General features: G+C 49.7%; 1 protein-coding gene across 1 annotated transcript; it reads right to left on the reverse strand.

Annotated features, from left to right (window-relative positions):
* Positions 1-762: 762 nt before the first annotated feature.
* Positions 763-13566, reverse strand: Chrnb2 (cholinergic receptor nicotinic beta 2 subunit). The gene is made up of 6 exons (XM_047534739.1): positions 13053-13566; positions 11645-11790; positions 11414-11458; positions 10947-11056; positions 9167-10139; positions 763-4891 (listed from the first exon to the last, which is right to left on the reverse strand). The coding sequence occupies exons 1-6, from the start codon at positions 13114-13116 to the stop codon at positions 4721-4723; spliced, it is 1509 nt and encodes a 502-aa protein (XP_047390695.1). The 5' UTR covers positions 13117-13566; the 3' UTR covers positions 763-4720.
* Positions 13567-15151: the final 1585 nt, after the last annotated feature.

The following is a 15151-nucleotide window of genomic DNA, read 5'->3' on the forward strand; positions in this document are numbered from 1 at the left end:
CCTGGGCATGGTGGCACACACCTGTAGTACCAGCAACTCAGGAGACTGAGGTAGAAGATTCAGAAGTTTGAGGCCAGCCTCAGCACCTCAGTGAAACCCTGTCTCAAACAAATAAAAGACTGGAGCTGTAGTTCAGCATTAGAGCATTCCTGGGTTCAATCCTCAGTACCCCAAAAAGGGGGAAAAATGTGGACCATTTCATGGGTAGGGGTAGAGCTCCATGGTAGAGCATGTGCTTAGCATGTGTGAGCCCCTGAATTAACCAGCATTACAAAAGAAAGCGGCCAATTTCCTTAAAGCCTAAGACCAGTGCCCTCTCAACCCCAGCCACTGAGTGGGCTGGGAAGCAGGACTGCTCCGTGAAAAGCACAGCAGGAAATTTTTCAGCTCTCATTTCAGCTGTTATCCACTCAGCATTTCATCCAGGTGCCACAATTTTAATTTTGTGATGTCTGCCTCCAGAAGACTAGCACCCCACAAGGGTCCTCCCCAGGGACCATTTCTGGGTTCTGGTCACTTTCAGCTCAACTGTTTTGCCATTTCCATCTGATAAGTGGGCTTGTAAAGCAACAAACTAATAGTTCAAGAGCAGGCTGTTTCCACTGAGCTTTTCTTTGGATTGGGTCATGTCTAACTCCTGTGAGTTCCATTTCTCCAGCATCCTCCCTTTTTCCATATTGGCCAACCCGGGCCTTGAGAATTCCCACCACCCCACACATCCCCAAATATGACAGAACAACAAGACGTCTTTGGAAACAACTTTCTTTATGAGAATCTTGAGCTCCTAATGAGTCTGGCCCCGGGGTGGGCTAGACCAGTGCAAATACTCCAGGAGTACACACAGGGAGGTCAAGGGCAGTGTGGGGGAGGGGCACTGAGGGCGTGCTAGTGAGGTGTCCTACAGATTCCTAGAGCTAAAGTCCCTTAGCAACAATGTGACTATCGCACTCACCTTTTAGGCCTGTTGGGATAACTATTAAAAGGTGACTGTTCTGTCTGGTCAGGGTGAGTAGACGGGAGGCTGGCCAGTGCTATTTGGGTTGTGAGGAATGCTACCAATCCACTGCTGTCTAGAAGCAGAGGGTGACAACTGGAACCAAGTCACTCTGGCTTCGGGAGAGATTCAGAGGAGGCCCTGAATGCACCCCCTTCCCCTTCTACCTGCCCCAAGGGCCATAGCATGTGCCTGGACTTTGGGGCAGTCTTGGGTTTGGGGGCCAGCACTTGGGCTCTTCTGTCAAATGGGCCCCTCCCTACAGGACTGTTTTGAGGAATAAAGACAGTGAATCCAAAGGGACTGGCACAGAGAAGACCCTTAGTAAATGGTAGCTAATACTGGAATTTGGAGAGGTTACAGAGAGAGGTCTAAGCCCCCAGACCATCCTATTTCCTTAGAGGGAAGTGGTCCTGCCCTTCCTCCACAGATAGCTCTTCCTTGAAGAACATGCCATCTGGGGAGATGCCTATGTCTTGTTTGCTTTAAATTTCAATAACCTGGTCCCAGTGTTCCAGGATGGCATCCCTCACTGCCAGGGAGCTGCCTTCCTGCCAGGCGGTTCCAACTATCAGAAGAAGAAAGTCTGTGCACACCTTCTTTTCAGACAAAGATGGCTATCAAGTCACTGTGACTATGTCATCTCTGATGAGAAATCCCAACTCCTTTCCTCACTTCCTCCCCCCAAGTCCTTGTTCCAGGTTCCCATCCAGTTTTTCTGCCCCCCTCTTCAGTTCCAGGGCCTCCTCCATCCTTGCCCAGCTCTGAGTCTCATACCCAATTCTCCCCTGAGGCAGCCCCACCATGGAAAGGAGGCAAGGGGCCTCCCTGACATCACCGGGGGAAGAGGATGTAAGACCCAAAGAAGAGGGACTGTGGTTCCCCAAACTTCCCAATGTCCTCAAGGATTCACCTGTACTATCACGGGACAGTTCCTTGCCGATACAGAGGGACACTCCTTCCACCACCTCTGCCCTCCCCTCCTCCCTACTGCAATGGTCCCCAAAGCGGGCTGCACCCAAAATGGAGAAACTCCCATCCATTGACCTCCTTCTTCTTTTCTGCCGCCCCTGCCCCCGTCATTCCCCCTGTACACATGCAGAACAGCACGTTCAGAGATAAGGGCCTATATGAGATCAGTTAGTAAATGACCTCTGGGCCTCAGTTTCCCAATGTGTTAAATGGGACATGGAGAGGAGCCAGACAGACTGCTCACTAACATCCCCTCTGGTGCAGTTTGGTCACTAACTTGGACAACAGTGACTTGGGAGAAGTAGTGAAAGTACAGGACTGGGGATGTATTTCAGTGATAGAGCGCTTGCCTAGAAAGTGTGAGGCCCTGGGTTTGATCCCCAGCACCATTAGATAAGTAAGTACAACCCCAGTAGCAGCTGGCAGGCCTCCCTCAAGCTGGCACACTGCTCTTCAGAGGGAGTGTTCCTTTCCAATTGCTATTTTAGATTCCAGGATGTTTTCCCCAGGGTTATGAGTTTGGAGTGGGTCTGGGCATAATACAGGCAACTCTTCCTGTTTTCTGTTTTAGAAGAGGGGAGTTTTCATGAGGCAGGGACACTCCCTGCCTCAACAAGAACAAGAGATGTCCACGAACACATTCTGAGAGGTGGGGAAAAGTGCTGAGGCATAGCTGAGGCAGCCGCTGATGTCAGGTCCCAGTGACGTTCTTCCATATTTGGGACTTGGTCAGCTGTTCCTGAGCATATGCCTGCATCTGGAGGAGCTGGCCTTTAAAGGGAGGCAGGGCCAGGACAAGAGATCTGCCCGGGGATGGAATGAAGCTTGGCTGAGGATGCTCCAGAGGGAAGCCCTCACCCATCAGACTCACTCAACGATTCCCTGTAATGTTGCTCTCCATCAGCATCCCCTCCCCTGCCAGCACCTCTGATCCAAGCCCCATGTAGGGAGACTCGGTTTGCTCAAGGATGAGAAAGGGTAAGCATGGGTCTGGGAGGGACGCTGGGAGGGTGGCCCCATCCCACAGGCTCAAGGGGCCTCTCTGATGCAACATTTATGAAGCATGCACGCTGAGCCAGGTAGGGGCTCTTCCACAGGCATCCTTCATCCTCACGGCAACCCCAGGCAAGAGGGCATTTCTCTTCCTGTCTTACAGAAAAGGAGGCAGGAGCCTAGAAAGGCAAAGGGACTTGCTGGAGATGGCTCAATGAGTAAGTACCAGAACTGAGCCGAGGACTCCGCTTCAGGAGTCCCTGTCCAGCACTCTTGGTAGCGCAGTATCCGCTCCCACCCATGAGTCAGCACAACCTCTCATCTCCACTGTGCCTGGAGAAATAGCAGTCCCCACAGGGCTCAGAGCACAGAATGGCCTAGGTCAGGCCAGATCTCTCGGGTACAAGGGCAGACTGACCTCTCTACGTCCTGCCATCTGTGAGCCCAGCACCAAACACAGGCTGGGACCACAAATCAAAGGCAGTCACATGGTGGGGTCAGGGACAGGAGATCCCTTAATAATTCTGCTTCCTGGGCTAACAGGTCAGGTGGCCTCCAGCAGGAGGACCCTGGAACAGCATCAGAATGCAGCCTGCAGGGACCCACAGGATGGGCAGAAGTTATGTTTCATGGGGGGTCGATGGCAGCAACACACCTGTCCTTCTGAACTTCTGTTTCAACCTATTCAGGCTTATGAAGAGGAGGAAGGGAAGGAGTCACAGCAGGTATAGTGCAGAGTGTCCAAGTCCTGACAATTTGCCCCACCCTGCTCAGGTGGCTTCCATAGGCAGCTCTCCTGCCCAGCTCAGTTCTGGGTGTGCTTAAAGCTAAGGTCCTTAGGTCATTTTCTTCAAGCAGTTCAAAGTTGGGGGAAACAGGGCATTCCATGGCCAGATGGACCTCAGGATGGGAAGGAAGGGTCAGATCTTCCCCAAGCTTATCTCACCTTCTGGTTCAGTTTCTTCATCTATAACATGGCTTCTGTTGAAATCCATGACTGTAAAAGGTTCTTCCAGCTCCTAAAGGCTATGAATTTGCATTTATCACGCAGTTCAAACCCTCAAAGATTCAGAACCCAGAGGTTCCCCTAATACCTAGCTTTGCCCATCACACCCCAAGTCTGAGCAAGAAAGGAAGGAAAGGGAAGTCCAGGAGGTACAGAGAATTCTTCGCTGGGCAGAGGGAAATCTGGGGATGGGCTCCGGACCCCTTAGAGGCATAGGGCTGTGGGACTGAGCTGGAAGCCTCCCCTAGGCTAAGCCCTCTGTGCAGGAACCTCAGATGCTGTGAGGCCTATCCAGCCAGGCTGCTGTCCACTGACATAGGAGTGGACATCAGGTCACACCAAGCTTTTCTGCTCTGCTCCTCTCTTCTGAGCTCCTGCTCCTCTGCCCCTCCTCCCATACTGCCATTCCCCCAGGACTCGGGGTCAGTGGGTAATTCTGTCCCCTATTGGCCCTTCCCTGCGCCCCTCCTCAGGGTGGAGGGCTCTGACATATCTCCTCCATTTAACCTGGTCCTCTGCACTGATATTATTATCAGGGGTTGTGTGAGAGGAGAAGAGCCCAAATGAAATGTAGCTGGTCCAATTCTTCAGGCCAGATGTGGAGATGGAGGTGTCAGGGAGCATCCACGTGAAGTAAGAGGATGGATCTGTGGGGACAGCACCCCTCTTCCTGGTAGCTCACTCATCCATCCTCCAACCAATGCTATGGTACACCAGGGGGTCAAGGGCTGAAGGAGCGGGGAGATGAGCAGGTCTCACTTGGAGCTGGGAGCCGAGTGGTCTGCGTGGAGCAGGGTGGTGGTGGTGTAGTTCTGGAAGAGAGGCTGCAGGAACATGCCAATGGTGCCAAATACACAGACAAAGACGAAGATCCAGAGAAACAGGCGGTCGATCACCATGGCAACGTACTTCCAGTCCTCACTCACCTGGATCAAGGAGAGGAAGAAGACCCAGGTATCAGTCACATGATGCGGGATGGGGGGTGATGTGGCAGGGCCCGCCACACATACACCCACTCCACTTCTCTCCTTCAGAGACCCCAGAGTAGCTTTTCTACAGCACAGCTCTAATCTTAACTGCCTAAAAGCTTCCAGTGGCCCTACTGTCCTCAGTGCCCAGCCAAACCTCCAGGTCTAGAATAAGATCTACCCATGATAAATAGAAGTCTGTCTTCTATTTTTCTCCCACCCTATAATCCAAACTTACCAAACCCCAACATGTCCTCTCAAGACTCAAGTCCCAAGCCTCTTTCATTTCCCTTTGTGTCTTAAAAATCCTGACCCTTACCTAAGGACTTAAAATCAGCATACTATAGTGACTTGGCCACATCAATGTTTATAGCAGCTCAATTCACAATAGCTAAGCTATGGAACCAACCTAGGTGCTCTTCAACAGATGAATGGATAAAGAAAATGTGATACATATGCCCAATGGAATATTACTCAGTCATAAAGAAGAATAAAATTATGGCATTTGCCAGTAAATGGATGGAATGGGAGATTATAAGGCTAAATGAAATAAGGCAAACCCCCAAAAAACCAAAGGAATGTTCTCTCTAATATGGGGATGCTGACTCACAATAGGTGGGGAAAAGGGAGGAGAGGAGGTTCACTGGATTGAACAGGGGGTAGTGTGGTGAGAGAGGATAGATGGGAATGGGAAAGACATAACTTTCCTATGTTCATATGTGAATACACAACCAGTGTAACTCCATATCATGTATAACCACAAAAATGGGAAGTTATATTCCATGTATGTATGATATGTCAAAATACATTCTACTGTCACATGTAACTAAAAAGAACAAATTTAAAAGCTTTTTTAAAAAAAATTTTAAAGAAAATCCTGACCTTTCTCTCCTGGTGAACTCCTACACATCCTTCAAAGCCCAAATGAAATATCACCTTCTCTATGAAGGTTTTCCTAACCCTGGATCACAATGAAACACTGACCCCTTTGGTTTCCCTGGGCACTATGCTATGCATCTCCATCCCAGCATTTTCACTGTACTTCCTGTACTGTTTCAATTTGTATGTCTGTCTCCCCACTAAGCTACAAGCTCCCAAGTCACAGGAACCCTGCCTGAGTCAACTCTGTAACCCCAGCTTCTGGAACAACAGAATCCAGTAAATGAATGCTAAATTAGTGAGTGAATGGCTGTCTCTACAGGCTTCAGTCCTTTCATGATTCTAGGGGGAGCCCGATCCAACAGCACCATCTTAAGCACAGAGGCCCCAGAAGGTCAGGACCAGGTCTGAGATAAAAACAAGTAAGTCAAAAAGAATACTCTCTGGGGTTTGAGAGTCAGCCACAGGGCTTGAGAGGGGCCAGCTTCTCTCTGGGACTGCTCCACTCTGGCCTGAGTCTGGGCCTTTGCACATGTTTCTCTGGAGACCAGCCAGTCCAGGGGGTGGAAAGGAGGCAGTCATGCACCTTCATTTATTCAGCAGCTAACTGACCACTCATGCACGTCACAATCATGCCTACTTATACCTGGCACCATGCTGGGCACTGGGGCTACCAAGGGGCAAGACGAATGCTTACTGCAGTTTGAGTCTATGATGGGAGCTGGAGACAAAAATAAGTCAAAAGAGAAAATCTCGCACTTTGTGGGAAACGAAGGCCTGAGGTAGAGAAATGGAGGAGGATCTAATTCAGAACATGGCCAAGGAAAGTCTCTTTGAGGAGGTGACATTTAAGCTAAGATCAGATGAGCAAGAGAGAGCCAGCTGTTTGTTTCAGGGATACAGTGATGGAAAAGAGATAAACCCAAACAAAGTGAATTCACCTGACCTGTGCTCTTTAAAAATGTTTATGCCATGAAAGATAAAGCTGGGGAACAATTGCGGATTGAAGGAAACTAAAGTCATATGACCATCAAATGCAATTTGAGATGCTGAATTGCGGTGGGGGTGGGGTAGTGATCCTATGAAGGACATATGGGGGCAATTGGAAAAATCTGAATGTGTACTTTATATTAGATAAAGGTATTGATGGTAAATTTCCTGAATGTAATCATTGAACCTGGGGGCTTTGCTGCTGTTGTTGTTTGGCTTTTCGTTTGTTTATTAGTTTGTGGTGCTAGAGATGGGAACCGAGGGTCCCACACATGCTAAGCACTGATTTGCCCAGAGCTGCACCCTAAGTCCTGAGCCTGGGTTAAATGAGAAAGTGTTCTTATTCTTAGGGGAGACACACTGAAGTATTTGGGAGATGGGGTTACAGTGTTCAATAACAGGGCGAAAACTAATAAAAGCAATAACTTTATGTTGTTTTTTGTTGTTGTTCTGCAGCACTGGAGATTGAACCCAGGGGTGCTTTACCACTGAGCTATATCTCCTGCCCTTTTTATTTTTCATTTTGAGACAGAGTCTCACTAAGTCACCCAGACTGGCCTGAACTTGGCCATCTTCCTGCTTCAGTTTACCAAGTCACTAAGATTCTAAGGATTTGCCACTGCACCTAAGAACAATGATGATTAGAGAGGGAAAAAAGAAAGGCATTCCAGGGAGAGACCTATATGCAAAGGTCCTGAGGCAAGAAAAATCTTGGTTTGCTTAAGACAGCTGAGCAGATAAGCCAGTCAGCTGAGTAAGAAGGAAGAGACACAAGGAGGGTCTGTCTGTTTGGATACAGGAACACAGGAGCTGAATCAGGGAGACTATTAGGAGATTCTTTTCTGGTCCAGGCAAGAAATTGAAGGTGGCTGGAACCAGGGAGATGAGAAAAAAATGAAGCTGAGGATTATTTTGGAAATGGTACTCACAATACAGGACTTATGACTTGGATGGTGGAAGAGGTGAGCAAGAAAGAGAGGAGTGAAGGATATCGCCCATTTGGGGTCTAACCATTGGATTAACTGTGATGCTATTTATAAAAGATGTAGAAGTTGGGGAAAAGTTGGTGGTGGGGCTGTAGATCAAGAACTCTGTTTTGGACATGTTGAGTTTGAGATGCCTGTGAATCATCCAAGTAGGTCACTGCACCCCAGCACCTTGCTCAGTAAATGCACAATACAGTGGACTGCAGCAGGAGAGGCGGAGGCCATGATGCAGCAGACGCTCAGACCTGCACACCAGCATCTCCCACTTGACCTCAGCTGTCCTCAGGCTCCCACCCCATCTCCCCCAGTCTCGGAGCATTCTTCAACAATCTGGACTCTAAGATGCTCCCTAACCCAAGATTTAGCCCCAACCCAATTTCCTGCCATCCAAGGGAATGAATCTATGAAATATCCCAACCCCACCCACACAAACAGTAGTACCGGGACTACCCTTTCTCATCTCCCAACAGGAATTGGTAGAGTTGCAGAGGAAACCTGGCCAGTCACCATGGCAACAGTCGAGCCTTGGCCTGGAATTGACCAGGTACCTGGAGAAGAACCACAGGGTGGGCCAGATGCTGCCCAAAGTGGAGTGAGGAATGTCACCCATCATGCTTCCCCCAACTTCTGGCTCAGTCTCATGCAATCCCTTTGGTGGAGCCACTACAGAAAGAGCCAAAAGTCAGAGGTGGAGAAGGTGTGTGTTTTGTGGGGGGTGAGGGAGGCAGCAAGCCCTCCCTTCCAACCATCCCCATCACCTAAAATATTTCACAAGACTGTTCTCGGGGACTCAGAAAAGCAGAAAAGAGAGATTAATTTGGGACTACTCTCTCCATCCGGGGCAGGTCCAAGGAACCTCTTAATCTTGCCCTGGTCCCACACCGCCCACATACACATCCCTACTGTCCTCAATTTTGCTCCCCAAGAGGTGCACAGAGGACTCTTCTCCATTTGTGCTAAGAGTGGCAGATTAACAACTTGGAGGTGGTAATGCGAGCTGCCAGGAGGGACTCTCAGGGTGACAGCTATAGGCCAGCTGCCAACCCAGAAGGCCTCCTTCCCATTCCAGGCTGCCCTCTGGACACTAAAGATGCACCAGCTGAGGCATTTCGCCCTGGATACTAGTCCTCAGGAAGCGGCAAGGTCATCTATGAGATGAACTCTAATCAGGCGGTGCAACCTCCAGATAAGCAACCCAGAAGAACCCAAGCCAGCGCTAGGCCCCCAGCACAGGCCGATCCACATCTCCTTCATCCTATACTCAGCTTTGTGTGTCTAATGGCACCCTGTTTTCTAGGTACTCAGGTCCCTGATCCCTGGTACCCATCCCTGGGAGTCCTATTTCACGCCCACCGAACGTCTCTGGTGCTGCACTCACGCTCTGGTCGTCGTCCTCACTTCGCATATGGTCCGCAATGAAGCGAACGCCGTCCACAGCTTCCTGGAGGCCACAGCCACAGGGTCCAGCAGAACGGCCCGGGCCGGTCATCGGTGCAGGCTCAGACCCAAAAGCCCCTGCCAACCCCTGCACTGATGCGCGGTTGACAAAGCAGGTGCAAGAGTCGGCTCCCGGGGCTTCGCGGAAGAAGAGGGCCCCGGCGCCCTCACGCTCTCGCTGACGGCGACGCATGCGGAGGCGCTGGCGGGCGCAGTGGTGGCGTGGCTGCTGCATGAAGAGCAAAGTGGGCAGCTTCTCCAGGAAGACGACTTTGACCCAGGGTGCCATGGTGTGCGTGGTCGGGGAGCGGTGGTGCACGTTGAGCACACACACACTGGTCACGATGGAGAAGGTGACAAGCACCATGGTGAACATTAGGTACTTGCCCACAAGTGGCACGTCGAGGGAGGTGGGAGGCACAATCTTGGAGATGAGCAGCAGGAAGACGGTGAGTGCCAGCAGCACAGAGATGCACAGTGTCATCTTCTCCCCACAATCCGATGGCAGGTAGAAGACAAGAATGGCCAGCGAGGTGATGAGCACACAGGGGATGATGAGATTGATGGTGTAGAAGAGCGGTTTGCGGCGAATAATGAAATCATATGTGATGTCCACGTAAGTGGAGTCATCAGGGTTCTCATTGCGCCGGCCCGGTAGAGCCACAATGTCCCACTCACCACTGGGTGTGAAGTCATCCAGACTGGCCACATCACTCTTGAGCACCAGGTCGATCTCAGTGCGGTCATATGTCCAGGAGCGGAACTTCATGGTGCAGTTCTGCTGGTCAAATGGGAAGTGCTTTACTTCAATCTTGCATGCGCTCTTGTAGATGGCAGGTGGCAGCCAGAAAATGCTACCATCATAGGAGACCACCGCGTTGGAATAGAAGGACACCTCATACATGCCATCCGCACTGCCAAGGGATGGGCACAGTCAGTCCTGGCCTAAGCATTTCCCTATCCTCACCCATCAACCCCCTGAGTGGGAGGAGAGGAAAGTCAGAGGAAGATATGAGAAGGGGCATCCAGGTCTGAGAGTAACCTTCCAGGAGTACAGAGAGATGGAGCAGGAACTGAGCAAGAAGAGGATTTTGGTGGTATAGCATGTGTCCTGGTCAGGAGGCCTGTGTGGCCCCTCAGGTAGAAGAGGTGGAGGAAGGGGAATATGGGTTACATATTGTATAGGTTGTTTTTTTTTTTTTTTTTCATGAGGGCGGAGATGTTGGGGAAGGTGGGGAGATCAGAGTGAAGATCCCCAAGCAGTGATGGTGGATAAGAGGTGAGAGTAGAGAATGGTCCTATGAGTTGAGGGAAGTTGTTTTGTACCTTAGAGGTCAGAGGGATTACTGCAGGAGACAGGATAGAACCTGGAGGAGAAACTGGGACCCTAAAGTCCTCTTCCCAGGCTTCCAGGAAAACATATTCTTGAATCAGTTTAGGCACTGGGGGCTGTCAACTTTTTAAAATCCCACCAAAGCCCCCAATATTGGTAGTCCTGATTGAGAACAGGGTGGTCATGGTCCAAGTCACTGTGGCTGTCTACACTAGACCTCACTTGCCTGGATCTGTCTGGCTGCCCACTGCCTGTCTGCATATCTAAAAATGAAAAGTCCCTTTTTTCTCACACCATAAGCTTATTTCTCTTATTTTTCAAGATTTATTCATTCCCTGAGCACTGCTATGGTCTCCCTCAACCTTCCCATTACTTCAGGGTCACCTACTTGTTGTACAGGACCACATCTGGGAGCCAGATGTGTTTGGAAGGCAGTCGAACTTTCTTCATATTGTCAAACTCCTCAGGCTTCCAGGTGAGGCGATAATCTTCCCACTCCTAGGAAAGGGAGAGAGGGAGGCAGCACCAACCTCTGCCTCAGAGAGGGACTCAAGGTCATGGAAAGAGACAAGAGGGGATCCAAATGGCTCAAAGAAGTTTTTAAAAGTACCCTCCACCACAGTGACTTTTCTGCCCAGTTAGTGTAACTCATATGATACCTTCTCATTTCATTTGCACAACTAAGACACGGTAGTACAATCTACATTTTACAAATGAGAAAGTGAATCTTGGAGAGTTTCACATGTTTAAAATCACAGACCTGGTGAGTAGCCAAACTAAGATTCAAATCCAATTATTTAAGACTCTGAAGTTGTACCTTTCAAAGAAGGAGGATGGGGTGGGAAGAGCACTAACCTGGGTCAACCAGACATTGGTGGTCATGATCTGCTCCCGCTCATGCTGCAGGGAAATAGAGATGCTAATGAGAAGTCCCCTTGCCCCTAACCTCACACCAGCTGTAGCTCTACTGCCACTGCCCATGATCCCTCCCACAGTGGATACACCAGAGGAGTAAACACAAACACTAACACATTCTAGCTGGATTGACTTCAGTAGCTGGGTATAGAATTTGGGACCCCTACTCACCACACTGATGAGCTGGGCCAGTGATACCATGAGCTGTACTGTCACCAGTTCAGAGCCATTGGTGGCTGGGCGGATAAGCTTGTTGTAGCGGGAAGGATCCAGGAGATGCTCCACCAGCCGCTCCTCTGTGTCTGTACCCCACACCCCTGGACAAGACAGAGGTAGAAAGCAAGTTAACAGAAGGGATCCAAAGGATCTCACCTTCTGCCAGCATGTGGGACAATCCAGTAGGCCCAACTACTGGCTACAGCTTCCCACTGCCCCATCCCTAAGGATACTGAAAAATGTTTAGGTAACTCTATGAGACCCAAATTAAGACCTCCATAGAGAAGCGCCTCACTGAGACCACTGACCAGAGTCCAGAGATGTCCATACTAAAAATCCACTCCTCAAGGATTAATGGAAACCTGCTCTTCCCTCAAAGTCTCAGAGGTGGTTTTGAAAGACTTGAGATTTCTGCTTCCATGGTTTTCCAAAAAAATACCTACAATTCATGGAATGTTTAGAGGGTAGTGAAAGGGGAACAATTAGTGTTCTACCACATACCCACATACCTTCATTTATCAATGAGGGCAAATAACATTATGTGCCCGCACATGTGACTATTGTCATGACACCATCCCCCTCCCTCTACAGGCACTGGATTGGAGTAGGACTATTAGACTACCTACATTGTGGATCAGGACACACATTGAATCCTAAGCTCTATACATACAGGGGTCAGCCCCCATGAGTTGGCATGTAGGGAAGCAAGCTCATTCCGTCATACATTCCCTTTGTGCTTTCCCTTCACACTCTCTATCCTCTTTTGTAACTCTGCATAAGCACACTACTCCCCAGCCCCTCAGAGAACTCTTTCTTGATCTTTAGCTTGGCACTTTCTTCCTTTCCAACTTTTCTGTCTCATCCCACACGAGAAGTAAGCAGTCGGTCCTCTTTCCTTCCAGTATTGACCCTGGGGAGTGACCCAAATCAGGAGCCCAATGGGGGGACCCATTGGAAGCAATGGAAAGCCAAGGAAGAGGTCCTGAACCAGGTAGAATTCTTGAGATAATGTTTCACAAAAAGTCAAATGGCATCTCCGCCACCGTCAGAGTAAGCCCTTCTTCCATCCCAGAAAGCTGGGGAGACCCCCTTCCTCCCCGTTCTCTATGCCCACACCCTCCCCACCACTACCGGCCAGGTTTCCATCTCTCATTGTATCACTTACTCCTTCGGTAGATCCTCCTTCCAGTTCAGTCTTTCAAGTGTTCCCTGCACTACTGGGGGGTCTCTCCCCTATGGTCAGCAGGCTCCCCCATCTCTAGGGAATCCCTCCCACCTTCCAGGCCCACAGAGCAGGGAAACAGAGTGCGACGTCTTGGGTCTTTGGTTGGGGTATGGGAGGCTGACCGGCCCCCGTTTTTACCTGAGCACAGCCCGAGGAGGCCAAAGCTAAAGAGCAGCGCCATGGGGCTGGAGCGCCAGGCCATGCCGCGGGCATATCTTGCTGCCTCGCCTACACCCGCTGGAGCGCGCCGCCGGCGGCAGGGCCGCGGGCGGGGCGCTGTCCGTGGTGCTGACGCGGCGTCAGCACCGCCCGCAGTTGGGCCCAAGTGGTGCTGGTGATCTCTAGCGCTGTTGTGCCCGCCGCGCGCCGGTTCCTGAAGTACAAGGAGCCGCTGCTAGAAGGAACCAGCCTCCCGCTTGTCCGGTCTGGGCCAACGGAGGCTTTTCCGGCTGCTCTTCCAGGGAATACAATTGGGACGGCGAGGGGGAGGAGTCTCCGCCCCGGAGGCGGAAGCGCCAGATCCCAGAAAAAAAAGGGGGTCCCTGGGTGGGATATTCTTTGACTGCTTCTGCCTAGGCGGGATGTGCGTGAGGTGGAAGAAGGGTTGTCCACCGGATGGTGGAGGAGTTCTGAAGGCCCGAAGATGGGTCAGTACCTGGAGAGGTTTGAGAGGGGCCCTGGAGGTCGGCGGGAAGAAGCAGCGGGAATAAAACAAGTAGGTCAGGGCCCTCTTAATACGGGGTGGAGGTGGGGAGCAGGGAACCAAAATGAGGGGGCGGGAGACGGGAGGAGTTTCTGGGGTTCCTGCCCTCCTTTTTTCCTCCTACCGAAACCAATGATCCTACTCCCCCGGAAGGCTAAGGATACGGCAGAGAAAATGCATTTACGGCCCTTAAAGAAAGAGACAGGGAAAGGTGAATTTGCTATTTTAAGAAAGCAAATAGCTTTGGCGTCTGGGAACATAGTCCCCTCACCTGTCCCTTTCTTTACCTCCATAAACTTCCTAAAAGGCCAGGATCCTGCCCTTTCCACAAGGAACCTAAGATGAGGAGGTCTAGGTTTCACCTGAAAAGAAGGTAACCTTGAAGGTCTTGAAGAGTGAAAAATAAGCAGCCCTTATGAATGATCTTTTTTTGCCCCTTGTTCGTTTCCACTCCAGTCTTTGTCTTTGTGGCTGGGGAGATCAGGGGACAATTTCACAAAGAAAGAATGAAGGAAGCTAACACAAAGGAGAGCAAAGATGAGAGAGGTGTCAAAACTCAATGACATCTTTTATCTTGAAAGCCCTGAACTTTTAGCTGCTGAGCCAATAAAGGCCCCCTTTTTTTGTAAGTGGATTTGTTGTCACTTTTAACCAAAAGGTTCCTGACTAAAGCAGACTTATCCAGCAAGGCTCTGTCTTTTTTCATCAGTGTTCTCCATCTCATCTTGGCCACTCTACCGGCAAACCCACACTCTCAAGCTCTTGGCAGTGTCTTTAAGATCTTTGAACATTTGATCCTTCCCATCCCCCACACTTCAGGGACTTAAAACACAGTAGTTCCCTTTGGCTCTTTTATCACCCATTTCCTCCTAATTACCTTCTACTTAAATTTGAGTATTTGGCAGGAATTTCAGTTCCTCAAGGAAGTTGTCCTGAGCAAGATCCCTATTAGTCACCCTGTTACATGTTTCCAGAGCATGTCCAATGAAAGCCTCTAAAATAATGTCTGCCTCTCCAATTAGATTATCAACCAGGATAGTGTCTGGTATGTTGTAAGGGTTTAACAGGTAAAGAAAAGGACTAGTACAGATAGAATCGACTTTTTTTTTTTTTTTTAAATGCAGTGTGCAGTGCTGGGCACTGAAGACTGACATTTTTTAATGTGCAGAAGAAAATCCCTCTCTAAAAGCTCAGATAGAAGCAACTTATTTAACATGTTCCAAGTTTTTAAAATTGAGGGGAATAGAATAAGTTCCAATAAAGGACTTGAGAGGATATGGGATGACCATAGGTCCCATGATACACATGAAAATGAGCATAAGTCTGTACCACTATTTCCAGGGCATGTACTTGTGTAAATACATAATAATCTCTTTAAAAAAGAAATCTTGGTTGGGCAGGTGGCACATGCCTGTAATTCCAGAGGCTTGGGAGACTGAAGCAGGAAGATCACAAGTTTGAGGTCATCCTCAGCAATTTAGCAAGGTCCTCAGCAACTTAGTGAGACCCTATCTTAAGATAAAAAATATAAAGG

Source organism: Sciurus carolinensis, chromosome 1 (assembly GCF_902686445.1).
Source record: "Sciurus carolinensis chromosome 1, mSciCar1.2, whole genome shotgun sequence".
In the NCBI taxonomy this organism is placed as follows: Eukaryota; Metazoa; Chordata; class Mammalia; order Rodentia; family Sciuridae; genus Sciurus; species Sciurus carolinensis.